The 25466-nt window shown below is 63.7% G+C and overlaps 4 protein-coding genes across 7 annotated transcripts; 2 read left to right on the top strand and 2 right to left on the bottom strand.

Annotated features, from left to right (window-relative positions):
* Positions 1–2016: 2016 nt before the first annotated feature.
* LOC125318894 (intercellular adhesion molecule 5-like) lies at positions 2017–6352 on the top strand. Of its 3 annotated transcripts, none has more exons than XM_048289830.1 (8): positions 2017–2318; positions 2490–2699; positions 3521–3808; positions 4211–4513; positions 4621–4887; positions 4982–5251; positions 5398–5640; positions 5749–6352. In XM_048289830.1, the coding sequence occupies exons 2-8, from the start codon at positions 2645–2647 to the stop codon at positions 5970–5972; spliced, it is 1650 nt and encodes a 549-aa protein (XP_048145787.1). In that variant the 5' UTR covers positions 2017–2318; positions 2490–2644; the 3' UTR covers positions 5973–6352. The 3 variants fall into 3 exon arrangements, with proteins under 3 accessions (XP_048145787.1, XP_048145785.1, XP_048145786.1); XM_048289828.1 differs by having other exon boundaries at positions 2017–2432; XM_048289829.1 differs by lacking the exon at positions 2017–2318 and adding an exon at positions 2408–2441 and having other exon boundaries at positions 2499–2699.
* Positions 6353–7655: 1303 nt separating this feature from the next.
* ICAM5 (intercellular adhesion molecule 5) lies at positions 7656–12486 on the top strand. Its single transcript, XM_048289860.1, has 10 exons — positions 7656–7767; positions 8450–8728; positions 8934–9245; positions 9512–9790; positions 9867–10145; positions 10275–10517; positions 10609–10866; positions 11076–11375; positions 11460–11723; positions 11811–12486. Exons 1-10 carry the CDS (start codon positions 7710–7712, stop codon positions 12023–12025), a joined length of 2487 nt encoding a protein of 828 aa, XP_048145817.1. The 5' UTR covers positions 7656–7709; the 3' UTR covers positions 12026–12486.
* Positions 12487–14701: 2215 nt separating this feature from the next.
* On the bottom strand, positions 14702–17130 carry FDX2 (ferredoxin 2). Its single transcript, XM_048289863.1, has 3 exons — positions 16785–17130; positions 15372–15459; positions 14702–15274 (listed from the first exon to the last, which is right to left on the bottom strand). The coding sequence occupies exons 1-3, from the start codon at positions 17110–17112 to the stop codon at positions 15046–15048; spliced, it is 645 nt and encodes a 214-aa protein (XP_048145820.1). The 5' UTR covers positions 17113–17130; the 3' UTR covers positions 14702–15045.
* Positions 17131–17841: 711 nt separating this feature from the next.
* RAVER1 (ribonucleoprotein, PTB binding 1) lies at positions 17842–25227 on the bottom strand. 2 transcript variants are annotated; one of them, XM_048289861.1, is made up of 8 exons: positions 25097–25227; positions 24573–24777; positions 22981–23074; positions 22367–22465; positions 21546–21626; positions 21002–21133; positions 19060–19125; positions 17842–18947 (listed from the first exon to the last, which is right to left on the bottom strand). In XM_048289861.1, the coding sequence occupies exons 1-8, from the start codon at positions 25210–25212 to the stop codon at positions 18490–18492; spliced, it is 1251 nt and encodes a 416-aa protein (XP_048145818.1). In that variant the 5' UTR covers positions 25213–25227; the 3' UTR covers positions 17842–18489. The 2 variants fall into 2 exon arrangements, with proteins under 2 accessions (XP_048145818.1, XP_048145819.1); XM_048289862.1 differs by lacking the exon at positions 19060–19125.
* Positions 25228–25466: the final 239 nt, after the last annotated feature.

Genomic DNA, 25466 nt, shown 5'->3' with positions numbered 1-25466 from the left:
GGTGTCCCCTCCCCCCCCAAATGTCCCCATCCCCGGCCCCTTCTCAGGAAGAGGGGAGCCGGAAAAGGAAGAAATTTGGGAATAACAAAGGGAGAAAAAAAAAAAAAAGAGGAAGTTTGGGAGTGACCTCGGCCAGATCCCAAATCCTTCAGGAATTTTTGCTGTGGTGGGAACTGGGGAGCCCCCCCCCCCATTCCCAAGGGGAAATCTGGGAATGCCGGGACCCCCCGGGGTGGGGCGTGGAGGTTCAGGGGGGATTTCGGGGATCTGAAGGGGAATTTTGGGGATCCTGAGAGGATTTTGGGGATCCTAAGGGAATTTTTGGGGTGCCAACCAGGAGCAACTGTTTTTTTGGGGGAATATCCCGGGAAAAATTTGGGGATTGGGCGCCTTGGGGGGGTGCTGGGATCCAACTGGGGGAGAACTGGGACCCCCCCTCCCCATGGGGTTTTTTTTGGGGTCTCCCGGCCACGCCCATCGCGCTGCTTTTGGGGAGGATTTTCCCACTTTCTCCCGGGTTTTCCGGGAATTGGCTCCGAAGGGAAAATCACGGGGCGGGTCTGGAGCCGCTTCCTGGCACGGCCGGGAGGGGACAGGGCTGGGGACGGGCCCCAAATGGGGCTGGGGGGACACTCCAGGGGACACCCCAGGACAGGAGGGGACAGGGCTGGGGACGGGCCCCAAATGGGGCTGGGGGGACACCCCAGGGGACACGCCAGGACAGGAGAGGACACCTCAGGACAGGAGGGGACACAGCGGGGGCCAGGAAGTGGCCGGAGCTGCGGGAGGTGACAGCGGCACGAGGGGACGCTGGCGCCGGGCCACGTCCTGCTGACTCAGCTGGCGCCGTCCCCCTTGTCCCCGTGCCTCCTGTCCCAGTGTCCCCAACGTCCCTGTCCCCCTTCCCGCAGCGCCGCGGCCCCCAAAGCCCGGCCGAGGCCGAGGGAGGCTCCCGGGATCGCGGACATTCCATCCCGGGGGACAAGGACAAGGACAGCGCGCCCCGGGAGCGGCGGTGGCACTGTGGCCGTGGGGAGGGGACCGTCACCTCCACAAGGGGATGTGACACCCGCGGGGCGCAGAAGCGAAACCGCGTGGCTGTGACAATCGTCACGGGACTTCCCTCTGGGGGTGACAAGAGGGAGGGTGACAAGAGGGAGGGTGACGAGGCCGGGTGTCACCAGGGGGGCTCCAGGGAAAGGAAAACGCCGGGAGAGGGCAGTGGGGACACTGTGGGGACATCGGGGACCACCCTGGGGACAGTGGGGACCACCCTGGGGACAGTGGGGACCACCCTGGGGACAGTGGGGACCACCCTGGGGCTGGAACCACCCTGGGGACATCAGGAACCACCCCGGGGACATCAGGGACCATCCTGGGGACATCAGGAACCATCCTGGGGACATCAGGGATGGGAGGTCCTGGGGCTGGAACCACGCTGGGGACATCAGGAACCATTCTGGGGACATCAGGAACCACGCTGGGGACATCAGGGACGTTCCCACGGTTCCAGGGGTGACAAAAACCCCCCGGAGTGTCAAAAAGCGACACAATAAGAGGAAGTGGCAGCTGCGGTGGCACCAGCACCCAATGGTGGCCTCTGGAGCCACCCCCCCCCCCCCCGTCGGGTGACGGGCAGGCGACAGCCCCGTGGCGAGCGGGGGTGGCAAATCGGGGCCTTGGGGGGCTTAAAGATGACCCCCGACCCCCCCCCTCCGTTTGGGGGCACCCCCAGGGTGACCACGGCGACACGTGGGGACAAGGGGGACGTGGCAGAGGGACAGAGGGACACCAAAACTGCCCCGGGATGGGCCAGGGGGGCAGGGAAATTGCCCCGGGGTGGGGCAGGAGGGGCCGGAGTCCGCCCCGGGAGGCCCCTCCAGCCCCGCGGCCGCCGTTACCGGGGGGTCCCGGCGCGAAGTTCCCGAGGCCCCGGAAATTCCCCGGTGGGGCGGGACGCGCTGGGTTATAAAAGGCAGCGCCCCGAGCGGAGAGACACGCGGAGTGACCGGGAGACGGACCGGAGCGAGGGAGTGACCGGAGCGGGGGACGGAGGGTGCGGTGCTCGCCCAGAGACCCCCACCCGGCCCGGAGACTCCGACCGGGCGCAGCCGGAAGAGCCCCAAGGGACCCAACCGGACAACCCGAACCGACCCTTCCCGGAGAGTCCGACCGGACCTTTCCCGGTGCTCCCGGAGATCCCGAACCGATCCTTCCCGGAGAGCCCGGACCGATCCATCCCGGAGAGCCCGACCCGACCCTTCCCGGTGCTCCCGGAGAGCCCGAACCGATCCATCCCGGAGAGTCCGACCGAACCCTTCCCGGTGCTCCCGGAGAGCCCGGACCGATCCTTCCCGGAGAGCCCGACCCGACCCTTCCCGGTGCTCCCGGAGAGCCCGAACCGATCCATCCCGGAGAGTCCGACCGAACCCTTCCCGGTGCTCCCGGAGAGCCCAAATCGACCCATCCCGGGAAGCGCGACCGGACCTTTCCCGGTGCTCCCGGAGCGCCTGCACCGACCCATCCCGGGATCCGGAGCCGAACCGGATCCACCCCAGAGACCCTGAACCCACCGAGCCCCACCGGAGCCTCCCCGGTGTCCCCGGCGCACCCCGGCGCTCCCGGAGCCGCTGTCCCCCCCGGGATGATGCTCCCCGCGCTGCTGCCGCTGGCCCTGGGCACCCTGGGTGTCATCGCAGGTGAGGAGGGGACCCCGGGGGTGGCACCGAGCGGGGGGTGGCGGGGACCTGGCGACCCCCGGGGGTGTCCCCGCGTGTCCCCATCCCCCGCGGTGCCACCGCGCCCGGTGTGGGGGGGTGTGGGGGACAGGATGTGGCTACCGGAGCTGCCCCAGCCCCCCCCTCCCCGGCCCCTGTCGCTGCCCCCGCCGCGGCATCGAGCGGGGAATGTTTGTTTATCCTTGCGAAATCCATGAAAAACAGGGGAATTCTGCCTCCCTCCCTCCCTCCCTTCCTGGCGCGGGCATTCCGGGAAGGGGCAGGACGGTTCCGCTAAAGGAGGTTCGGAAGTCGGGAAATCCCCCCGACCTGGGGTGGCGACTCGGCCCGAGGGGGCTTCCACGGGCCCGCGGGGGCTTCTGCCGAACTCTTGGGGGCTTCCTCAACACTTCGGGGCTTTTCCTCTGCGTCCTGGGGCGTGTTCCCTAAATTTCTGGGGGCTTCCCACTTACCCTGGGGGGGCTTCCTCTGCATTTTGGGGTCTTCCCACACAACCTTGAAGGGTTTCCTCCTCACTTTTGGGAGGCTTCCTCAACATTTCGGGGTTTTTTCTCCGCATCCTGGGAGGCTTCAGCCGAATTTTGGGGGCTTCCTCGGCACCTCGGTGCCGTCGGCTGTGGATGTTTTGCTGGGAAAGCACCGAAATTCAGGGATGGGGATGAGCCTGGGGGGTCCCCTCGGCCTTCCCCCCAACTTTCTGGCCATGGGGCCAACCTGGGGGCTTCCTACCGATGGCGATGGGTTTCCTCCGGAATTCCAACCCCCTGGAATTCTCCCGGCAGGACAACTGGAGCCCTCGGTGGAGCTCTGGACCGAGCCGGCCGTGCTGGTGGTGGAACAGGGCGGCTCCATCCAGGTGAAGCTGCGGGCGAGGTGCGGCGGCTCCGACCCCTCCAACTCCGGAATTCCCGACATCGAGACCTACATGCAGAAGGAGGTGGTGTCCAGAAAACCGGGAGAGAAGGTGCTGAGGCTGGTCAAGGTCACCGAGTGGAATTCCACCAGTTTCATCTTCCACACCTGCCCCAACAGCAAGAGGGTGGTGAAGCCGATCCCGGTCATCGTCTACAGTAAGATTGGGAATTCCTGGCCGGGAAAACTCCATTTTATAGGGATTTTATGGGAATTTTATGCTGATCTCAAGCTGATTTTATAGGAGTTTTACAATGATTTTATAGGGATTTTATACTGATTTTGTAGGGATTTTATGGAGATTTTATACTGATTTTATAGGGGTTTTACGATGATTTTATAGGGATTTTATACTGATTTTGTAGGGATTTTATAGGGGTTTTATGGAGATTTTATACTGATTTTATAGGGGTTTTACAATGATTTTATAGGGATTTTATGGGGATTTTATACTGATTTTATAGGGATTTTACTGGGATTTTTCACCACAACCCCCCTGAGCTGCCCCACCCCTCCAGCCCTGATCCCACCCCTCCGGATCTCTCCGTGTGTCCCCCCAGGTATCCCGGCTCCCATAATGACCCCTTCCCGCCCGGACACGTGGGATCTGTCGTGTTCCGTGTCCGGCACCGCGCCCCTGGGGAACGTCACCGTGACCCTGTGGAGCGCCAGCGCCGTCCTGGCCTCCGGAACCTTCCAGGGGCCCGGCTGGATGCAGCCGGACACCGTCCGCCTGAGCCACCAGCTGCCCGTCCGGGCGGAGGACGACGGCAAAAACGTCACCTGCGAGGCGCTGCTGGACGTGTCCCCGCACGGGGACCCCGTCAGAGTCGCCTCCAAGCCGCTCGTGTTGAACCTGACCGGTGAGCCGGTGTTTTCCCGCTCTTTTCCCGCTGTTTTCCCTGTTTTCCTGGTGTTTTCCCCCGTTTTCCCGCCCCTGGCTCACCCCCCTGTCCCCTCCCCGTGCCAGCGCTGCCCGAGGGTCCCCGCCTGTCCTCGCCCCAGCAGCCGGCGCTGGGGATGCCCTTCAGTGTCACCTGCGCCGTCCGCCCCGACATCTCTGCGGCCAATTTCACCATCACGGCCGACAACCGGACCTTCCCGGCCACCCTCGGTCAGCACAGCCACCAGGCCACCGCCGTGGTCACCCTCAACCGGACGGGCAGCGCGCAGCTGGTTTGCACCGTCCGCGTGGACAGCGTGGAGAGGCAGACGGACACCACCGTGCAAGTCTACCGTGAGTGACCGCAGAGTGACCGCGGAGTGACCGCGGAGTGACCGCGGAGTGACCGTGTCCCATTGTGGCCTCACCAACCCCGCTGTCCCCACAGATGTCCCTGAGCCGCTGCTGGACGTCACCAGCACCACTCCGGCCGCGGGCACGGTGGTCAGCGGGGACTGCGCGCTGCCGCCGGACGCCAACAAGGACATCCAGCTGCGGGTGCTGGCCGGCGGCCGCGTCCCCCAGGACTGGGGACGGCCCCCGATGGCCTTCAGGGTGAACGTGAGCGAGGCGGACGCGGAGCTGGGGCTGGAGCTGAGCTGCGAGGCCAAGCTGCTGGACGTGGTCAAGAGGACGTCGGTCCAGATCGTTGTCCACAGTGAGTTCCGTGTCCTTATCCCGGATTTTCCGTGTCCTTATCCCGCTTTTTCCTCATCCTTATCCCGCCTTTTCTTCGCCGCTATCCTGGTTTTTCCTTGCCATTATCCCGGTTTTTCCTCGTCCTCATCCCGGTTTTTCCCGCAGCCAAACCACGGCTGGACAGCGAGGGCTGCCCCGGGCAGCAGAACTGGACAGAGGGCCAGGAAGGGATCCTGGCCTGCAAAGCGAAGGGAAAACCCAAGCCAGAGGTGAAATGTTCCAAGGACGGGAATTCCATCACCGCCGGAACTCCGTATCCCGCTGACCGCGCCCAGGCCGGCACCTACCGCTGCCGGGCCACCAACGCGCTGGGGACGGCCGAGCGCGACGTCACCGTCTGGGTCCAGTGTGGGTGACCGGCCCTGGGGCTCTGGAGGGGGCTCGGGGCTGTCCTGGGGGTCTCGGGGGTCCCTGGGGACGCTGACCCCTGACCCCCCCACCCCATTTTTCCCACAGATGACGACCCCGTCCCGCTGCTCCCGGTGCTCCTCGGGGTGCTGCTGCCGGTGCTCGCCCTCCTCGGCCTGGCCGGGCTCTACCTCCTCCACCACCACCACACCAAAATCGGGGAATACTGGCTCTGGAAGCGGCAGCCAGTGGCGGACATGAGGCTCCTGCAGCCGCTGGGCAGCTCCAAGGCTGCCGCTACCAACAACGGATCCGTTCCGGAGGCCCCATAGCCAGACACGGGGCAGCGGAGGGGCTGGCGAGCGTCCGGCACGGCCAGCGCAGCCACCGGCTCCTTCCCGAGGGGACAACGGCACCGCGGACTGGCCACAGCCGCTGGGGTGGACGCTACTGGGAGGTGGCGGCGCCCGGACTGGGATAGACTGGGCCGGCACTGGGAAGCCGGGATGGTGAGATCCCGCCAGGATCGCTCCAGGCTTTGTCCCTCGAGCTGATTTTGGGGTGGCCGTGGTGGCACCGGGGGTCTGGGTGCTCCGGGGTTGAATCCCGGGATTTCGGTGCTGGCAAGAGGACCAGGAGCCAGAGTGAGGGGACAGAGAGAGGCTGGACAAGGGTGACACGTGCCACCAATAAACGCTGCAGGTGACACCCATTGGGAATGGGCCGCTGGAATTCCGGGACCGGCACTGGGCTGGGGGTGACCGGGCTGTCGCCTGTCCCTCATCCCGTGTCCTGGGCCAGGGGCAGACCCAGGGGCAGCATCCCAGGGGAGGGTCCCCAGATCGTCCCGAGGGTCCGCAGATCATCCCAACGCACCTGGGGACATCCCGAGGGTCCCCAGATCGTCCCGAGGGTCCCCAGATCATCCCAACGCACCTGGGGACATCCCGAGGGTCCCCAGGTCGTCCCGAGGGTCCCCAGATCGTCCCGAGGGTCCCCAGATCATCCCGACCCACCCGGGGACATCCCGAGGGTCCCCAGACCATCCCGAGGGTCCCCAGATCATCCCGACCCACCCGGGGACATCCCGAGGGTCCCCAGACCATCCCGAGGGTCCCCAGATCGTCCCGACCCACCCGGGGACATCCCGAGGGTCCCCAGACCATCCCGAGGGTCCCCAGATCGTCCCGAGGGTCCCCAGATCATCCCGACCCACCCGGGGACATCCCGAGGGTCCCCAGACCATCCCGAGGGTCCCCAGATCGTCCCGACCCACCCGGGGACATCCCGAGGGTCCCCAGACCATCCCGAGGGTCCCCAGATCGTCCCGAGGGTCCCCAGATCATCCCGACCCACCCGGGGACATCCCGAGGGTCCCCAGACCATCCCGAGGGTCCCCAGATCGTCCCCCCCGCTCCCCGACCCGCCCGGGGACATTCCCGGTGGCCCAGCCCTCGCCACCCGCGCCCCCCCCGCCGCTCCAGGTGGTCCCGTCTGTCGCTGTCGCTTCTCCCCCGCGCGCCCCGGAGCCGCCCACGCGGGGAGGGGTTTGGGGGGGGTTCGGGGAGGGCTCGGGGAGGGGTTTTTTTTGGGGGGGTGGGGGGGTTCGTGAAGCTCCGAGCACCGGGCGGGGGTGGGGGGGATTTGGGGGGGGGGGGGTCGGCGTGGGCGGGGGGAGGAGCGGCCCCGCGGGAGCGGCGGCGCGCGCGGCAGCGGAGGAGCTGCCTTCGGCCTCGGCCGCCTCTTCCTCCTCTTCCCCATCCTCCTCCTCCTCCGCTTCATCCCCATCCTCCTCTTCTCCCTTCCCCATCCTCCTCCTCTTCCCCCCGTCCTCCTCCTCCCCCGCTTCATCCCCCTCCCCATCCTCATCCTCTTCTTCCTCCCCTCCCTCCTCGTCTCCATCCCCCCTCCTCATCCTCCTCTTCCTCCCCCCTTCCCCCCCTCCCTCCTCGCCGTCTCCATCCTCCTCCGCTCCATCCCCATCCCCACCCTCCTCTTCCTCCCTCCCTCCTTCGCTCCATCCTCCTCCTCCTCTTCCTCCCCCTCCTCCTCCTCCTCCTCCTCCCCCGATGGGACCCCCCGGCCCCGCCACGCGGCTTTTGCCCCCCCTCGTTCTGGCGCTCGCAGGTAAAAGGGGAGGGGGCTCCAGGGGTTCTTTTTTTTTGGTGGGGGGTCGTCGAGGGGTTTTTTTTGGGGGGGGCGGGGGGGTCCCTCCAGAATGGGGAGGGGGCGTCTCTGAGGATCCCAGAAAACAGCGACCGTTAATTGAGGGAGACCCCTGGAGATCCCAAAATCAGCAGGGACCGCCTTAATTTGGGGGGGGGGGGGGCAGGGCACGCGACTCTGGGGACCCCAGGGATGGGGGCGGCGGGGGCGGTGGGAAGGGGGGACCTGCAGAGACACCCCCCCCCCCCCCAAAACATCAGCGACCCTTCAGTGTTTGAGGAGGGGGCACACGGGGACCCCCAACCCAATACCGGGACCCTTAAAAGCGGGGGGGGTCACACAAGACCCCAAAATCACAGCGACCTTTCGGACTGGGGGGGCTGGGGACACACAGGGACCCCCCCAGGAACCCCCAACCCAATATGGGGACCCCAAATACTGGGGGGATCACACACAGAGACCCCCAGGACCCCAAAACTGCGGGGACCTTTAGGACCGGGGGGGGGGGGTTGGGGGCACACGGGGGGACCCCGGCAGTGTTGGGGGGGTCTCAGCCCAGGCTCACCGGGGTCCCCCCCCCAGCCGGAATCGGGGGGGTGCCGGTGCCCAGCCGGGGGGGCTGCCCGTGGTGGGGGTCTCGCAGGGGTCGCCCGGGGCACCTTCACCGTGGTGGCCTGGCCGCGGGTGGCCGTGGTGGCCTTCGGGGGCTCGGTGGCCATCAACTGCAGCCGCAGCGCCTGCCCGGGGGGCAACGCCACGCTGGGGCTCGAGACCCCCCTGCCCGCCGCCCCCGGGGCCGGGGGGCTCCGCTGGCAAAGCTTCCGCCTCCAAAACGTGTCCCAGTGGAACCCCGGGCCCGTCACCTGCTCCGGCCGCTGCGGCCACACCGAAGCCAACGCCAGCGCCGGCGTCCTGGTCTACCGTGAGTGCCGGGGACAGCGGGGGGCACCGAGTGGCACCGGGGGGCACAGGGGGGACACCGGGGGGACACCGAGGGGGACACCGAGGGGGCACCGAGGGGACAGCGAGGGGACACCGAGGGGCACCGGGGGGGACACCGAGGGGACACCGAGGGGCACCGGGGGGACACCGGGGGGACACCGCGGTGGCACCCGCCTCGTTCGCAGAGCTGCCGGAGCGGGTGGCGCTGGAGCCGGTGCCGGCGGCGGCGGTCGGGGACAGCCGGAATCTGACGTGCCACGTGCTGGAGGTGGCCCCGCTGAGGAACCTGACGGTGACGCTGCGGCGCGGCGCCGAAACGCTGCGGACCGAGAGGTTCGGTGACACCGAGGGCAGCGCCAGCGTGGCCGTGAGTCACCTGCTGACCGTCACCCGCGGCGACCACGGGCAGGATGTCACCTGCCACGCCGAGCTGTCGCTGCGGCCGCACGGGCCCCTCTTCGCCCGTGCCGCTGTCCCCGTCACGCTGTCGGTGTTCGGTGAGTGGCCGCGGGGACGGTAGCGTGGCGGTGTCCTTGTCCCCATCCGCGGTGGCCTCTCTGTCACCCTCCCGGTGGCGCCGGGGCCCCACGGGCATCGCGGTCCTGGTGAGGGTCTGGCCTTTGGGATGCTGTGCCTGGCTCCAGGGACGTGTCACGGTGCCGGTGACAGCGCTGGCCTGGTGTCCCCACCGGGGCCTGGGGACGGCCTGGCCACCGGCATCTCCTCCGTGGCCCCTCCCGGTGACACCGGGCTGTCCCCGCAGCTCTCCCGGAGCCCCCCCAGCTCCAGGCCCCCGCCATTCTCGAGGCGGGCACCGCCGGCACCGCCAGCTGCCGGATCGCCGGCGCCTTCCCGGCCGGCGACATCCGCGTCACCGCCGCCCTGGACCAGGAGCCGCTGAACGTCACCGTGGCGGTGGCCGGGGACACGGTGACAGCCACCGCCACGCTGTCGCCGCTCACGCCGGGCCCTCGGGAGCTGAGCTGCACGGCCGCGGTGGCCGCGGCGGCACGGACGGCGCGGAGGCAGCTCCACGTCTACCGTAAGGCACCGGGGCGGGCGTGGCGGGGGGACCGCGGGTCCCCAAATCCGCTCGGATCCATGGAACCTTCCCGCAGGATTCCCGGCGCCCGCCCTGGAGCTCAGCCCGGCCTCGGCGCCGGCGGGCAGCGAGGTGACGGTGACGTGCCACGCCGGTGCCACCGAGCCAGCCACGGTGCGGCTGCAGCTCCGCGATGCCGACGGCGGCGTCCTGGCCGAGGGGCCGCAGCCCCGGCTGGACCTCAGGGTGGTGGCCCGGCGCGACGACGACGGTCGCGAATTCCGGTGCCGGGCCAGCCTGGCCGTCGGTGACACCGTGGTGACAAAGGACACGGACGCGCGGCTCGCGGTGCTCTGTGAGTGTCGCGCCATCCCGGCACCGGGCCGTGTCCCCTGCCGGTGCCACCGTGTCCCCAGCGCCGCCCCCCGCCCGCCCGCGCCGCGCCGCCGCTCCCGGCATTCCCAACCTCCCTTTTCTTTCCCAGATCTTCCCGAAATCCCGGCCAGCGGCTGCCCCGGCAACCGCACGTGGGTGCGGGGCACGCGGGAAGCGCTGTCCTGCCGCGCCACCGGCAACCCCGCGCCCACCGTGGTGTGCGGCCGCCACGGTGTCGCCGTGGCCACCGGCGAACCCGAGCCGGTCACCCGCGCCCGCGCCGGCACCTACGTGTGCAACGCCACCAACGCGCTGGGGACGCGCAGCCGGCGCGTCACCGTCCGCGTGGAGTGTGAGTGGCACCGGGGACGGCACCGGGATGCCGGCGGGGCCCCTCGGTGGCCGCGGCGGTGACCGGGTCCTCTCTGTGTCCCCTCCTCAAGATGAGCCCACGCTGTCCGAGTCGGGGTGTCCGGCCCGCCGGGTGTGGGTGGAGGGACAGCGGCGGGAGCTGGAATGTCGCGCCGACGGGGACCCCCCGCCCAGCACGCGCTGTGCCCGTGACGGCGGCACCCAGCACGGCGCGGTCACCCACGGCCGGGGCGGCCGCGTGGTCACTCGGGCCGATGGCGGCCGCTACGTGTGCAGGGCCACCAACCGGCACGGGGTGGCCGTGCGGAGCGTCGTTGTCACCGTGGAGTGTGAGTGGCGGGAGGGGACACCGGGGTGGCACCGGGCTGCGGCAGGGACCGGGGTCTGGGGGTGCTGGGGATGGGGCGGAACCCCCCCCGGGCGGGGCCCGGCTGTGCTCGGACCGGCCCCAGCGGTGCCGGGGGGGGGACTCGGGGGGCTCCCGGTTGATCTCGGAGGTCACCCGGGACCATCACCCCCCCTTCCCCGCCGCTCCCAGACCAGCCGAGCATCGGCGAGCGCGGCTGCCCCGAGCGGCGGCTGTGGCTGGAGGGGACCCCGGCCGAGCTGGGCTGCGCCGCCACCGGGAACCCCCCGCCCCGCGTCACCTGCGCCAAGCTGGGCGACAGCCGCGACATCGCCACGGCCACCCCCAACGCCACCCGCGCCGAGCTGGGCGACAGCCAGGACCCCTCCCAGGCCACCGCCAATGTCACCCGGGCCCACGCGGGCACCTACCAGTGCCGGGCCACCAACGCGCACGGCTCCGCCGTCCGCAACGTCACGGTCGCCGTCGAGTGTGAGTGCGGGGAGCGATCTTTGGGGGGGAAAAGGGGGGCCTTGGGGTTAATTTTAAGCCCCGGCCGCTGTCCCCCTGGCGCAGACGGCCCCGCCGCTGTCACCGTGCGCGTGCTGCCCTCCGCCAACGTCACCCGCGGCAGCGGCTTCACCGTGGACTGCGGCGCCGAGGCGGTGCCGGCGCCCACCTACACCTGGGCGCTGCCCCCCGCCCCCAACCTGCGCCTGGCCGCCGACAACCGCTCGGTCACCGTCACCAGGGCCACCACGGCCAACCGGGGCCTCTACACCTGCACGGCGAGCAACCGGCACGGCCGGCGAGCCGGGAGCGTCGTGGTGCGGGTGGACGGTGAGATGGGGACTGGAAGGGCGGGGAGCGGGGAGCGGGGAGGGGACGCGGTGACCGGCGGTGACACCGGCGCCTCCCGGCCCGCAGAGAGCTGGCTGGCGGTGCTGGTGGCACTGGGAGCGCTGGGCGCTGTCACCGCGCTGGGGCTGGCGGTGGCCGGGGGCTACTACCTGAAAACCACGGCGTGCAAGAAGGGCGAGTACAACGTGCGCGACGCCGAGGGCTCCTCCGAGGCCGCGTGTCTGCACCGGCACCGCGACAACCGCGGCGACATCTTCGGCATCCAGCTCACCCAGCCCTAACCCCTCCCTGCCGGGGACACCCCAAAAAGCCGCTCTCGGGGCGTTTTGGGGTGCTTTTGGGGTACGAGGATGCCAAGGATTCTTTCAAAGCTGCACCGGCACAACCGCGGGGAGGTTTTTGGGATCCAGCTGTAACCGGGACCATCCCCATTCTTGAGGGGTTTGGGGGACCCCAAAGACCCCCCCCGCCCCATCGCAGGGGTTTTGGGGGGATTTTAGGGGGTACAACATCCAGGACAACGAGGGCTCCTCCGAGGCCGCTTGTTGGCCGCGTGGGGAGGGGGTTTGGGGGTCCCCATAGAGCCCTCCTCGGTCCCAAAGGGATTTTGGGGGATTTGAAGGATTTGGGAGCCGCAACTCAGGGCTGGGTGCTCCGGGGGGGCCGCGGGGGCGGGGCCAGCTCTTCCCGGGCGGATAAAGTGACACCCAATAAATGATCCCGTTTTGATGGGAGGCCACCACCCCCCTGTCCCCGAGCCTTGTCCCCCCATCCCAGGGACCCCCAGCCCAGTCACCACCTTGCCCCCAAGCTCCATCCCTTGCCCCCAGCCCTCCCCCAGGACCCCCATCCTCATCCCTGCTGCGGCCACCGGCGATGTCATCGAGCCCCCTCCCCCGATGTCACACCCGTCCCCCCCCCCCAGCGCGGGTGACACCGTGACACCGACCTGCCATGGACACCAGGACATTTAATTGCTCCCAAGGGACCCCGCCACCCTCCACTCGTTGTCACCGCTGCCACCACCGTCACCCTGCCGCTGTCGCGTCCTCGCTGTCACCTCCTGTCCCCGCCGGCCGCGTGGGACATCGGGGACATTGCGGCGTCCCGCTCTTCCCAGGGATGTTCCAGCACCGCTGGCACCGCACGCGGTACTTCCTGTACCTGGAGGAAGCCTTGGGGTGACCCCGCGGTCCCAGAGGGGTCCCCGAGGTGTCAGCGGGGTGTCCCTGTCCCTCACCTGATGCCACACGCGTTGCACAGGACGGTGCCGTCCTCGGCCGTGCGCCACATGGGGGTCCGGCGGGTCTTGCAGGACGTGCAGCGCTTGCGCCCTGCGGGGGGACCCCAAACCCCGGCGGTGTTGGGGTGACACGGGGGGGACACCCCCAGGACCTCCCCTCCCTCCCCCGACCCCGATCTTACCCCTGGGGACGGGAGCGTCCTCGTCGGAGCTGCCGCTGCCCCGGCTCCAGGTGGGAATCCTGGGGAGAGGGGGGGTCAGGGGAGGGCACGGGGACAGCCCTGGAGTCCCCCCTGGAATGGGGAACCCCCCCTGGAATGGGGAATCCCCCCCCTGGAATGGGGAACCCCCCCCCGGGGTTCTTTCCTGGCAGAGGGGAAGGGGATGTGGGACAGGAAGGGACAGACGGACGGCGCAGGGGAGGGTCTGGGGGACCCCAAAAGCGCACCCGGACAGACGGACGGAGCCCCCCGCTGCCCCCCGGGTGTCCCGGACAGACGGACGGAGCCCCCCGCTGCCCCCCCCGGTGTCCCGGACAGACGGACGGAGCCCCCCCGGGCCGGTACCTGTGGGCGCGGGCGGTGACGAGCAGGCGACAGTCGCCGGTGTCACCCCTGGGGAGCGCCAGGCGCATCCGGAGCGTCACCCCCCGGAACGAGGGGTCCCGGGGGTCGGCCCCGCGCTGGGGCCGCGCCCGTTTGCGCCGCCGCCCGCTCCCGGTGCCTCTCTCGGTGCCGGTGCCAGTCCCGGTGCTCGTCCCGTTGTCGCTGCCGGCGCCACCGGCCAAGAGCCGGCACTGGAGGTCGATGAGGCTGAGGGCGTCGAGGCTCCCGGTGGGCGCCGCGGAGACCTCCGGGTGCTCCGGGAGGGCGGCGGGAGGCACCGGGAGCGGTGCCGGGGGGCTCAGCAGCCGCACGGCCTCCTGCAGGAAACCGAGACTCTCCCCCGGGACACTCGGGGGGCTCCGGGGCCGCGGGGGGGGCTCCGGAAGCCCCGTCCTGAGCGGGGAGCAGCGTCAGGGCACGGAGCGGGCAGCTGGGGACACCCCCGGGAGGAGCCACCGACGGTCCCGGTGCTCCCGGTCCCCCCCACGATGGGACCAGCCCCGGCTCTTGCCCCTGGTGCCCCCGGTTCCCTCCAAGCCGAACACTCCCGGTCCTTCCCCCCGGTTCCCCGGGCAGAAGCGGGGTCCCGCTAGCCCCGAATCCCCCCTGACCCCCCGAACCCCCATTTCGACTCCCGGGTCCCCGATTTCCCCACGCCCCTTCCCCACAGCGGCGGTTCCCTGACCCGGGGCGGGGTCCCGGTGCCGGTTCCCACCTGCGAGCCTCGGTGGTCGCGGCCCCCCCGGGGGTCAGGAGGAGCCGCTCGGGCTCGGGTTCGGGGCAGAGCAGCCGCCGGAGCAGCGAGAAATCGGGGGGCTCCCCCCGCAGAAACACCGACTGCTCCCCCCATCCCCGACCGGCACCGGCACCGGGAGCCGCCTTTAACCCGCTCCAGCTGGCGGGCGGGGGGCGTGGGGAGCGACCCCGGGCGGGGACGGAGCGCAGGTGGGGCCGGGATCCCACCCCAGAGCGGGGCTGGGGAGCCACAGGTGGGGCAGAGACCCCCGAGAGGGGGGAGGGACAAGGCGGGGACCCCCAAAAGGGGGACAGGGACCCCCCAAAGGGGCACAAAACCCCCCCAACCCCAAAAGAAAGACCTCAAAAGCCCCTCACAGACGAGACCAATTTGTTATTAACGACCCAACGCTCGTTATCCCGAATCCAGAATCCCGGGAATACGGGGGGGGGTCACCCTAAAACCCCCCCAGGTTGAACCCCCCACCCTCCTGGGGGGGGGTCCCGCTACTGGGAGGGTCCGGGGGTGCCCCCCCCGGGCTCAGGGGGGTTCAGGGATGCGTCCCCAAATTTGGGAATGACCTTGGATAGCTGGAATTAATTATTTTTGGGGTGGGTCCCCCTTCCTTGGAGGGTCTGGGGTTGCCCCCCCCGGGCTCAGGGAGGTTTGGGGACGCATCCCCGAATTTGGGGGTGACCTTGGATGAGGAAGGAGGGATCAATTTTTTTTTTGGGGGGGGCCCCCCCTTCCTTGGAGGGTCCGGGGGGGTCCGGGGGTGCCCCTCCCGGGGTCAGTGGGGTTTGGGACGTGTCCATCCACGTAGAAGTTGCGGGTGACCCTGGGCAGGACGATGCGGGCCCCCTCCAGCGCGGGGCTCAGCAGGACCTGGCAGCCCAGGCGGGAATTCTCCTGGAGCAGCGGCGCCTGGTCCAGCAGATCCTCTTCCCTGCGATGGAGGGCGGAGGGGGGGGAAGGTTTTGGGGTCTCCCCAGAGCTCCGCGGGGCCCCCGTGAGGGGTTTTGGGGCTCTGGGGGTGTCGGTACCGCTCGTCCGGCGCCGGGAGCCGGCCCAGGTGGGGCTCGCTGATGTAAACGTGGCAGGTGGAGCAGGCCAGGGAGGCCTCGCAGGCGCCTGCGGGACCCCCGCGACCCCCGTGAGACCCCCGGGAACCGTCCCGGCAGCACCGGGACCCCCCTCGGGACCCCTCTGTCAGTACCGGGAGCCTCCCAGGACCCTCCTGGCAGCACCGGGACCCCCGAGCGGGCTCCCCCCACTCCCGTCCAGCCCCATTCCCAGTTCCGGTCCCTTTTCTAGTCCCGTTCCCGTTCCCTTCTCCATTCCCGGTCCTGTTCCCGTTCCCAGCCCCGTTCCCTTTTCCCAGCCCCGTTCCCGGAACCGTTCCCGCTCCCAGCCCCGGTCCCGGTCCCAGCCCCGTTCCCGGTCCCGTTCCCTTTCCCAGCCCCGTTCCCTTTTCCCAGCCCCGGTCCCGTTCCCAGCCCCGGTCCCGGTCCCGTTCCCTTTCCCAGCCCCGTTCCCAGTCCCAGCCCCGGTCCCGGTCCCAGCCCCGTTCCCAGTCCCGTTCCGGTTCCCAGCCCCGTTCCCAGGTCCGTTCCCGTTCCCAGCCCCGTTCCCAGTTCCGTTCCCGGTCCCAGCCCCGTTCCCGGTCCCGTTCCCGTTCCCAGCCCCGGTCCCAGTCCCGTTCCCAATCCCGTTCCCGGTCCCAGTCCCGGTCCCGGTCCCAGCCCCGCTGCCGGTCCCGTTCCCAGCTCCGTTCCCAGGTCCTTTCCCGTTCCCAGCCCCGTTCCCAGTTCCGTTCCCGGTCCCAGCCCCGTTCCCGGTCCCGTTCCCTTTCCCAGCCCCGGTCCCAGTCCCGTTCCCGGTCCCGTTCCCTTTCCCAGCCCCGGTCCCGGTCCCGTTCCCTTTCCCAGCCCCGTTCCCAGTCCCAGCCCCGTTCCCGGTCCCAGCCCCGTTCCCAGTCCCGTTCCGGTTCCCAGCCCCGTTCCCAGGTCCGTTCCCGTTCCCAGCCCCGTTCCCAGTTCCGTTCCCGGTCCCAGCCCCGTTCCCGGTCCCGTTCCCGTTCCCAGCCCCGGTCCCAGTCCCGTTCCCAATCCCGTTCCCGGTCCCGGTCCCAGCCCCGCTGCCGGTCCCGTTCCCAGCTCCGTTCCCAGGTCCTTTCCCGTTCCCAGCCCCGTTCCCAGTTCCGTTCCCGGTCCCAGCCCCGTTCCCGGTCCCGTTCCCTTTCCCAGCCCCGGTCCCAGTCCCGTTCCCGGTCCCGTTCCCTTTCCCAGCCCCGGTCCCGGTCCCGTTCCCTTTCCCAGCCCCGGTCCCAGTCCCGTTCCCGGTCCCGGTCCCGGTCCAGCCCCGTTCCCAGTCCCAGCTCCGTTCCCGTTCCCTTTCCCAGTTCCGTTCCCGTTCCCAGCCCCGTTCCCAGTCCCAGCCCCGTTCCCGTTCCCGACCCTCCAGCTCCAGCCCGTGCCGCTGCGCCAGGTGCAGCACGTTGTCCCCGACTCTGCCGCGCACCGGCACCTGCCGCCCCTCCCGGTCCACGAACACGACGTTAACCCTGCGGAAAGCGGCGGCGGGGGGGGGGGGGGGGGGACGACACACACACGACACCGGACTCAGCACCGGGACTCGCTTCCGGTCCCGCCGGCCCGGAAAGGTGTCCCCGGTACCCACACGGCAGCCTCGGGCTCCTCGGCCGCGGCGCCCGCCGCCGCTGAGGCTCCGGGAGACGCCCCGGAGCAGCCGCCGCGTCACGGAGCCGCCGCTCGCCGCCGCCATGGCGCCGCCATGTTGGACGCCACGTGACCGGGCCACGTGACCCCCGCGGGTGGGCGGGCCAGGGCCGGGAGGGGGCGGGGCCCCGCTGGGTCCCAAAGCCCGAGCGGGGATTTTGGGGTGAAATTGGGGGATTTTGGGGGGTTTGGAGCGAGGAGAGGGACCCCTCTGGTGGGGGAGGGTCAGGGTGGGCCGTGGGCGGTGCCTTAGGGGGGGTTCATGGGGTTTGGGGGGGTCCTGGGTGGTTTTTTGGGGGGGGATTTTGGGGGTTCTGGGTGGTTTGGGGGGGGGATTTTGGGATTTGGGGGGTTCTGGTGGTTTTTGGGGAGGATTTTGGGGTTTGGGGGAGTTCTGGGTGGTTTTTGGGGGTTTGGGGCAGTTCTGGGTGGTTTTTGGGGAGGATTTTGGGGCTTGGGGGGGTCCTGGGTGGTTTTTTTGGGGGGGGATTTTGGGGGTTCTGGTGGTTTTTTGGGGGGGGATTCTGGGGGTTCTGGGTGGTTTTTTTGGGGGATTTTGGGGGTTCTGGGTGGTTTTTGGGGAGGATTTTGGGGTTTGGGGGGTTCTGGGTGGTTTTTGGGGGGGTTCTGGGGTTTGGGGGGGTTCTGGGGGTTGGTTTTTGGGCTTTGGGGCGGGTTCTGGGGGTTTTGGGGGTTCTGGATGGTTTTTGGGATTTGGGGCAGTTCTTGGTGATCTGAAGTAACGAAATGACATCAAAATAACCCAAAAAAAGGGTAGAGATATAAATATAACTTTATTTTTGGGGTCAGGGAATCGAGGGGGGCTGGGGGGGGGACGCAGCCCCACCCCAAATCCCCCCCTTACAGCAAAACCAGACAATAAAAACAGGGAGAAAAACTCAAATCCTGGGAAACTGCCCCAAAACAGAGCGGGGGGGGGGGGGGTGGGGGGGGGCGGAGGGGAGAGAAAAAAAAAATATAAAAGGAAAAGGGGGTGAAACCCCCCGAAAATGAGGAAATTTTGGTTGTTTAAAAAAAAAAACCCCAAAAACCAGAGTTAAAAGTAAAAAGGCCGATTTTACCCCAAAAAAAAAGCGTAAAATGGCGACGGCTCCAGTTGGTAAAAAAAGGGGGAAAAACCCCAAAAAAACCCCCACCCCCAACAGCAGTGAAATGTTCAAAGAGGGTCCCCAAAAGTGAGGGAGGGGACCCCAAAATGAAGGGGAGACCCCAAAAGGGTTGGAAAGCCCACGAAGGAAAAGGAGGGGAACGCCCCAAAAAGGGGGGAACCTCCCCCAAAAATAACGGGGAGATCTCCCCAAAACGGGGGAGTGGGAGAGCAACCCCAAAAGTGGGGAAAAAAGGTGGAAATCTCCCCAAAAAAAAAGGGTTGGGGAGCCCCGAGATGGGGGCCAGCAGCAGGTTAAGGCAGGGAGCGTTTTTTGGGGGCTCCCAGGTGCTGCTGTGGGGAGGGGAGGGAGAAAAAACCCCCGGAAACCCCAAAAAAATCCTTGGAGGTGTGGGGTGGGGGCATCCGAAATCCTAAAATCGGGACCCAATTCTGCCAAAACCCCAAAAAAACCCCAAAAACCCCCTCGAGAAATGCCCCAAATCTCCCAAAAATGGGTGAAAACCTTCCAAAAAACGAAGCGAACGCGAGGCGCGTTTGGGCAGCATTGCCAGAGGGGGGTTTTTTTTTGGTTTTTTTTTTTTTTTTGGGGGTTATTTTTGGGGTTAAAAGATCCTTTTTCTCTTCAGGTAGGAGTCGGCGTAGTGGCCACCGAGGCCCTGCGAGTGCTGGCCCACGTAGCAGCCCTCGGGGCTGGGCTCGGGCGACGGCAGCAGGTGGGAAAAGCCGCGTTTTTGGGCGCCCAGCGGGGTCTGCGAAGGAAAAGGAAGGGATTTTGGGGGGATTTTGGGGGATTTGGGGGATTTTGGGGGGGTTGGGGGAAGCTTTGAGGGTTTCTGGGGTTTTTTTGGGGGGTTTTGGTACCTTGGAGTGCGAGTTTGGGGGTGCCGAGGTGAGGATGGAGTCGGAGCTCGGGGGGATGCCGACGGTCTGGGGTTGAAAATGAGGGGGTTTAGGGGGGTTTAGGGATTTTGGGGGGTTTTTAGGGATTTTTTTAAAGGGTTTTTGGGGGGGGGTTTAAGGAGTTTTTAAAAGGATTTTTTTTTTGATTTTTGAGGATTTTTAAAAGGATTTTTTTTGGGATTTTAAAGGATTTTTAAGGACTTTAAAAGGATTTTTTGGGGATTTTTGGGGGATTTTTAAGGATTTTGAAAGGATTTTTCGGGGATTTTTAAGGATTTTTTAAAGGATTTGAAAAAGGATTTTTTGGGGATTTTTGGGGGGATTTTTAAGGATTTTGAAGAGGATTTTTGGGGATTTTTAAGGATTTTTTTAAAGGATTTTTGAGGGATTTTTGAGGGATTTTTAAGGATTTTTAGAAGTATTTTTAAGGATTTTTAAAAAGGATTTTTTTGGGCTTTTTTTTTGATTTTTAAGGATTTTTAAAAGGATTTTTTAGGGATTCTTAAAAGGATTTTAAAGGGATTTTTGAGGAATTTTTAAAAGGATTTTAAAGGGATTTTAAAAGGATTTTTAAGGGATTTTTAAAGGTTTTTTTTGATTTTTAAGGATTTTTAAGGGATTCTTGAGGGATTTTTAAGGATGTTTAAAAGGATTTTTGAGCGATTTTAAAGGATTTTAAAAAGGATTTTAAGGATTTTTACAAGGATTTTTAGGGGATTTTTGAGGGATTTTAAAAAGGATTTTTTGGGGATTTTTGAAAGGATTTTTAAGGGACTTTTTTTTGATTTTTAAGGATTTTTAATTTTAGGAGATTTAAAAAAGGATTTTTAAAGGATTTTTTAGGGATTTTTTGGGGATTTTAAAGGATTTTTAGAAGGATTTTTGAGGGATTTTTAAGGATTTTTAGAAGGATTTTTAAGGGATTTTTTAAAGGATTTTTTAAAGGATTTTTTGGGGATTTTTTGGGGGATTTTAAAGGATTTTTAATTTTAGGGGATTTTTGGGGGATTTTTTTTGGATTTTTAAGGATTTTTAAAAGGATTTTTAAGGGATTTTTGAGGAATTTTAGGCATTTTTTAGGTATTTTTAGGGATTTTTTGAAAGGATTTTAAAAAGGGATTTTTTAGGGATTTTTAGAGGATTTTAAAGGATTTTTAAAAAGGGATTTAAAAGGGATTTTGGGGGGATTTTCAGGGATTTTAAAGGGAATTTTAGGGGATTTTTAAGGGAATTTACAAGGACTTTAAAGGGATTTTTCGGGATATTTTAAGGATTTTCAAAGGGATTTTTAGGGAATTGTTAGAGGATTTTAAAGGAATTTTAAAGAATTTCTTAAAGGATTTTTAAAGGATTTTTAAGAATTTAAAAATGATTTTTAAGGGTTTTAAAGGGATTTTAAAGGAATTTTTTTAGGGATTGTAAAGATTTTTTAAAAAGGATTTTTAGGAGATTTTTTAGGTATTTTGAAGGGAATTTTAAGTGATTTTAGGGGGTTTTTAAGAAGTTTTTAAAGCATTTTTAAAAGGGAATTTTCAGGGAATTTTCAGGGATTTTAAAGGGATTTTTAGAAGGATTTTTAGAAGGATTTTTAAGGACTTTTTAGGGATTTTTAAGGGGTTTTTAGGGGATTTTTAGAAGGATTTTTAAAAGGGATTGTAAAAGGATTTTTAAAGGCATTTTTAAAGACTTTTTAGGGATTTAAAAGGGATTTCTAGGGATTTCTAAAGGGATTTTTTAGGGGAGTTTTAAGGGATTTTTTAAGGATTTAAAAAACGATTTTCAGGGGGGTTTTTTTGGGGATTTTTTTCAACACTTTCTAAGGATTTTAAAGGGATTCTAAAGGGATTTTTTAGGGATTTGGGGGAAGAAAGGGAAGGCGGTGCTGGGGAATTTGGGGTCTCACCTTGCTGAGGTGGCTCTGCTTGAGGCCGGCTTGGAGGCCGCTGGTGAAGTAGGAATTGGAGGATCCCGAAAAAAAGGGGGGAATTGGGGCTCCCAAATTCCCCCTCTCGAAGCCCGAGGAGGAGGAGGAGACCTGGAACAGGAGCACAGGGAGATGCAGCCCCCCAAAAACGGGGAAATCCCAGATTTCCCCCCAAAAAATGGGAAAGAGTCTTGAAAATCCCAGATTTCCCCCCAAAAAATGGGAAAGGGTCTTGAAATTCCAGATTTTCCCCCCAAAAAATGGGAAAAGGGTCTTGGAATCCCAGATTTTACCCCAAAAAATGGGAAAGGGTCTTGAAATCCCAATTTTCCCCCCAAAAAATGGGAAAGGGTCTTGAAATCCCAATTTTTCCCCCCCAGAAAATGGGAAAAGGGTCTTGAAATCCCAATTTTTCCCCCCAAAATGGGAAAGAGGTTTTGAAATCCCAATTTTTCCCCCCAAAATGGGAAAGGGGTTTTGAAATCCCAATTTTCCCCCAAAAGTTGAGGAAGGGGGGATTTACCTTGTTCCTGGTGCTCCCGAAGCCCCCCAGGAGGGATCCGGGCTGGTCTCGGCTCTGGGGAAAAATCCGGGATCCCAAATCCTGCTCGGGAACAAACGGAGGGGTTTAGAGGGGGAAATGCCCGAAATTCCCGGGAAAAATGGGCAGTGTGGGGGTTTTGTTCTCTCCAATTCCCAGGAAAAACAGGGATTGGGGTTTCTTTCCTTAATTCCTGGAAAAAACAGGGATTTGGGGCTTTTTTTCCTTCAAATTCTGAGAAAAACCAGGGATTTGGGGCTTTTTTCCCTTAATTCCCAGGAAAAACAGAGATCGGGGTTTTTTCCCCTCAAATTCCTGGAAAAACAGGGATTTGGGTTTTTTCCTTTCAAATTCCCAGGAAAAACAGGGATTGGGTTTTTTTTTTTTCCTTAATTCCTGGAGAAAGACAGGGATTTGGGGTTTTTTTTTTTCCTTAATTCCAGGAAAAACAGGGATTTGGGGCTTTTTCCCCCTCAAATTCCAGGAAAAACAGGGATTTGGGGTTTCTTTCCTTCAAATTCTGAGAAAAAAAAGGGGTTTGGGGCTTTTTTTTCCTTAATTCTGGGAAAAAACAGGGATTGGATTTTTTTTTTTTTTCCTTAATTCCTGGAAAAACAGGGATTTGGGTTTTTTTCCCCTCAAATTCCCAGGAAAAACAGGAATTTGGGGCTTTTTTCCCCCTTAATTCCTGGCAAACCCAGGTTTCCCCAGTTCCCAAGAAAACCAGAGATGTCCCAGGCCTTAAAAACGCCCCAAAAATTCCCATTCCCATCCCAAAATTCCCACCCCCACCCCCAGCTCACCGGCTGGAATTCCAAGGCGAGGGGGTCGGCGGGGGGGGGCCGGGAGCCGGGGGGTCCCCAAAACTCCGGGTTTCACCTTAAACCCTTTGGCAGCAGCTCCTAAAAAAAAAAACCCAACAAAATCCCCTCGGGATTGGTTAAAAACGGGGAATCCACCCCAAACCCACCCCCAGAATGGCCGGGGCTCAGCTGGGCCAGGCTCAGCTGGGCCGGGCTCACCTGGCTCAGGGCTCACCTGGCTCAGGCTCACCTGGGCCGGGCTCACCTGGCTCAGGGCTCACCTGGCTCAGGGCTCACCTGGCTCAGGCTCAGCTGGGCCGGGCTCACCTGGGCTGGGCTCACCTGGCTCAGGCTCAGCTGGCTCAGGCTCACCTGGGCTGGGCTCACCTGGCTCAGGCTCAGCTGGCTCAGGCTCACCTGGGCCGGGCTCACCTGGGCCAGGCTCACCTGGGCCGGGCTCACCTGGGCCGGGCTCACCTGGCTCAGGGCTCACCTGGGCCGGGCTCACCTGGCTCAGGCTCAGCTGGGCCGGGCTCACCTGGGCCAGGCTCACCTGGGCCGGGCTCACCTGGCTCAGGGCTCACCTGGGCCGGGCTCAGCTGGGCCGGGCTCACCTGGCAGGGCGGGCGTGGGCAGGAGGCTCCGCAGGTTCAGGTAGGGATTGAGGGGGATCCGCAGGTCCTTGGGGGGCTCCCCCAGCAGAGAGACCTGCGGGGGTCAGGGGGGGTCAGGGGGGGACCCTGATGGGGTTTGGGGGGCTCAGGGGGGCCCCCAATGAGGCTCGGGGGAATTTGGGGGATCCTGGAGGGGTTTAGGGGAGTCGGGGGGGGGCCCTGATGGGGTTTGGCGGTGGTTTTGGGGGTTTGGAGGGTCCTGGAGGGGTTTGGGGAGGTCAGGGGGGTCCCCAATGGGGGTTGGGGGTGGTTTGGAGGGTCCTGGAGGGGTTTGGGGGGGTCAGGGGGTCCCCAATGGGGTTTGGGGGTGGTTTGGAGGGTCCTGGAGGGGTTTGGGGGGGTCAGGGGGATCCCCAATGGCGTTTGGGGGTGTTTTAGGGGGGTCAGGGGGGTCCCCAATGGGGGTTGGGGGTGATTTGGGGGGTCCTGGAGGGTCTTGGGGGGGTTCAGTGGGGGCCCCGATGGGGTTTGGGGGGTGGTTTGGAGGGTCCTGGAGGGGTTTGGGGGGGTCAGGGGGGTCCCCAATGGGGTTTGGGGGTGTTTTAGGGGGGTCAGGGGGGTCCCCAATGGGGGTTGGGGGTGATTTGGGGGGTCCTGGAGGGGCTTGGGGGGGTTCAGTGGGGGCCCTGATGGGGTTTGGGGGTGGTTTGGAGGGTCCTGGAGGGGTTTGGGGGGGTCAGGGGGGTCCCCAACGGGGTTTGGGGGTGTTTTAGGGGGGTCAGAGGGGGCCCTGATGGGGTCTGGGGGGGATTTGGGGGGTCCTGGAGGGGTTTGGGGGAGTTTTAGGGAGGTCAGAGGGTCCCCCGATAGGGTTTGGGGGGGATTTGGGGGGGTCACGGGGGTCCCCAATGGGGGTTGGGGAGGTTTTAGGGGGGCTTTGGGGGGTCCCTGATAGGGTTTGAGGGATTTTAGGGGGGTTAGGGGGTTCCCCGATGGGGTCTGGGGGGGTTTTAGGGGGTCCTGGAGGGGTTTGGGGGGTCAGGCGGGTTCCCGAGGGGGCTTGGGGGGGCTTTAGGGGGGGTTTGGGGTGGTCAGAGGGGTCCCTGACAGGGGTTGGGGGTGTTTTAGGGGGTCCTGGAGGGGTTTGGGGGGGGTCCTGGAGGGGTTTTGGGGGATTTTAGGGGGGTCAGAGGGGCTCCCGATGGGATTTGGGGGTGTTTTAGGGAGTCCTGGAGGGATTTAGGGGGGTCCTGGAGGGGTCTGGGGGGGTTTTAGAGGGGTCAGGGGGGTTCCCGATGGGGTTTTGGGGGGGATCCTGGGGGGGATTTGGAGGCATTTGGGGGCTCCAAGGGGGCTCAGGAGCTCCATCCCAGAATTTGGGGTTCCCGGACCCGGATTTTAGGGATCCCACTCCCAGAATTTGGCATTCTGCCTTGGAATTTGGGGTTCTCACCCCTGAATTTGGGGTTCTCACCCCGGAATTTGGGGTTCCCACTCTGGAATTTTGGGGCTCCCACCCCGGAATTTGGGGTTCCCACCCCGGAATTTGGAGTTCCCACCCCGGAATTTGGGGGGAATTTTGGGATCCTCACCGCGGGGGCTCCGCTCTCGCCCTGCTTGGATTTGGGGACGGCTCCGAGGGCGGATCCCAAGGCGGGGGGTCCTGGGGGGGTCCCCGGCGTTCCCAACTTCTCCCGCTCCGTCCCCGCCTGCGCCAGGAACGACGCCAGGGCCGCGCTTTTCGGCAAAATCTGGATTTCCCGTGTCCCTGGGCCACGTCCCCTGGCAAGGGAGCACCTGGAGAAGGAATTTGGGAACGGGTTTGGCTTTGGGAAGGGGGAATTCCCAAAAAAGCCCCGGGATTTGGGGGCTGCAGGAGCGGGAGAAAATGGGAAAAGTGCTGAAAACGTGAGGAGGAAATGAGTGGGAAGTGGCTTGGAGGGATCTGAGGATCCTAAATCCGCCTTTTCCCACCCAAATCCGCCCTTCCCACCCAAATCCGCCCTTTCCCGCCTGGAAAACCCAACCTGAGCCCCACCCTGATCCCTCCCCGTGGGGTTTTCCAGCCCGGAATTCACACCCAGGGGGGAAATTCCTTGGGAATTCCGGGCTTTACCTGAGGAAAGCTCCCCCAGGAGCTTCCCGGGGGGCTGGCCAGGGAGCTGAGCGGGGAATCGCCCAGGATTCCCGGTTTCTGGAAGGAAAAAAGGGAGGATTAGCCGTGAAATCCATAGAAAATCCGTGGGAAAAGCCCTGGAATGCTGGCGAAAAGCTCAGAAAGGAAAGTGGGGAAAAGCCCCAAATGAGGGAATTCTGGCTGGGAAAGGGGGAAATTCCAGGAAAAGCTGGGAATTGCGGTTTGGAAAGAGCAAAATTCCAGGGAAAAGCTGAGAATTCTAGCTGGGAAAGGGGAAAATTCCAGGAAAAGCTGAGAATTGGGTTTAGAAAGAGCAAAATTCCAAGGGAAAAGCTGGGAATTGGGGTTT

Source organism: Corvus hawaiiensis, chromosome 32 (assembly GCF_020740725.1).
Source record: "Corvus hawaiiensis isolate bCorHaw1 chromosome 32, bCorHaw1.pri.cur, whole genome shotgun sequence".
Taxonomy (NCBI): Eukaryota; Metazoa; Chordata; class Aves; order Passeriformes; family Corvidae; genus Corvus; species Corvus hawaiiensis.
The sequence above is the reverse complement of the archived record's forward strand: the minus strand, read 5'-3'. Positions and strand labels throughout refer to the sequence as shown.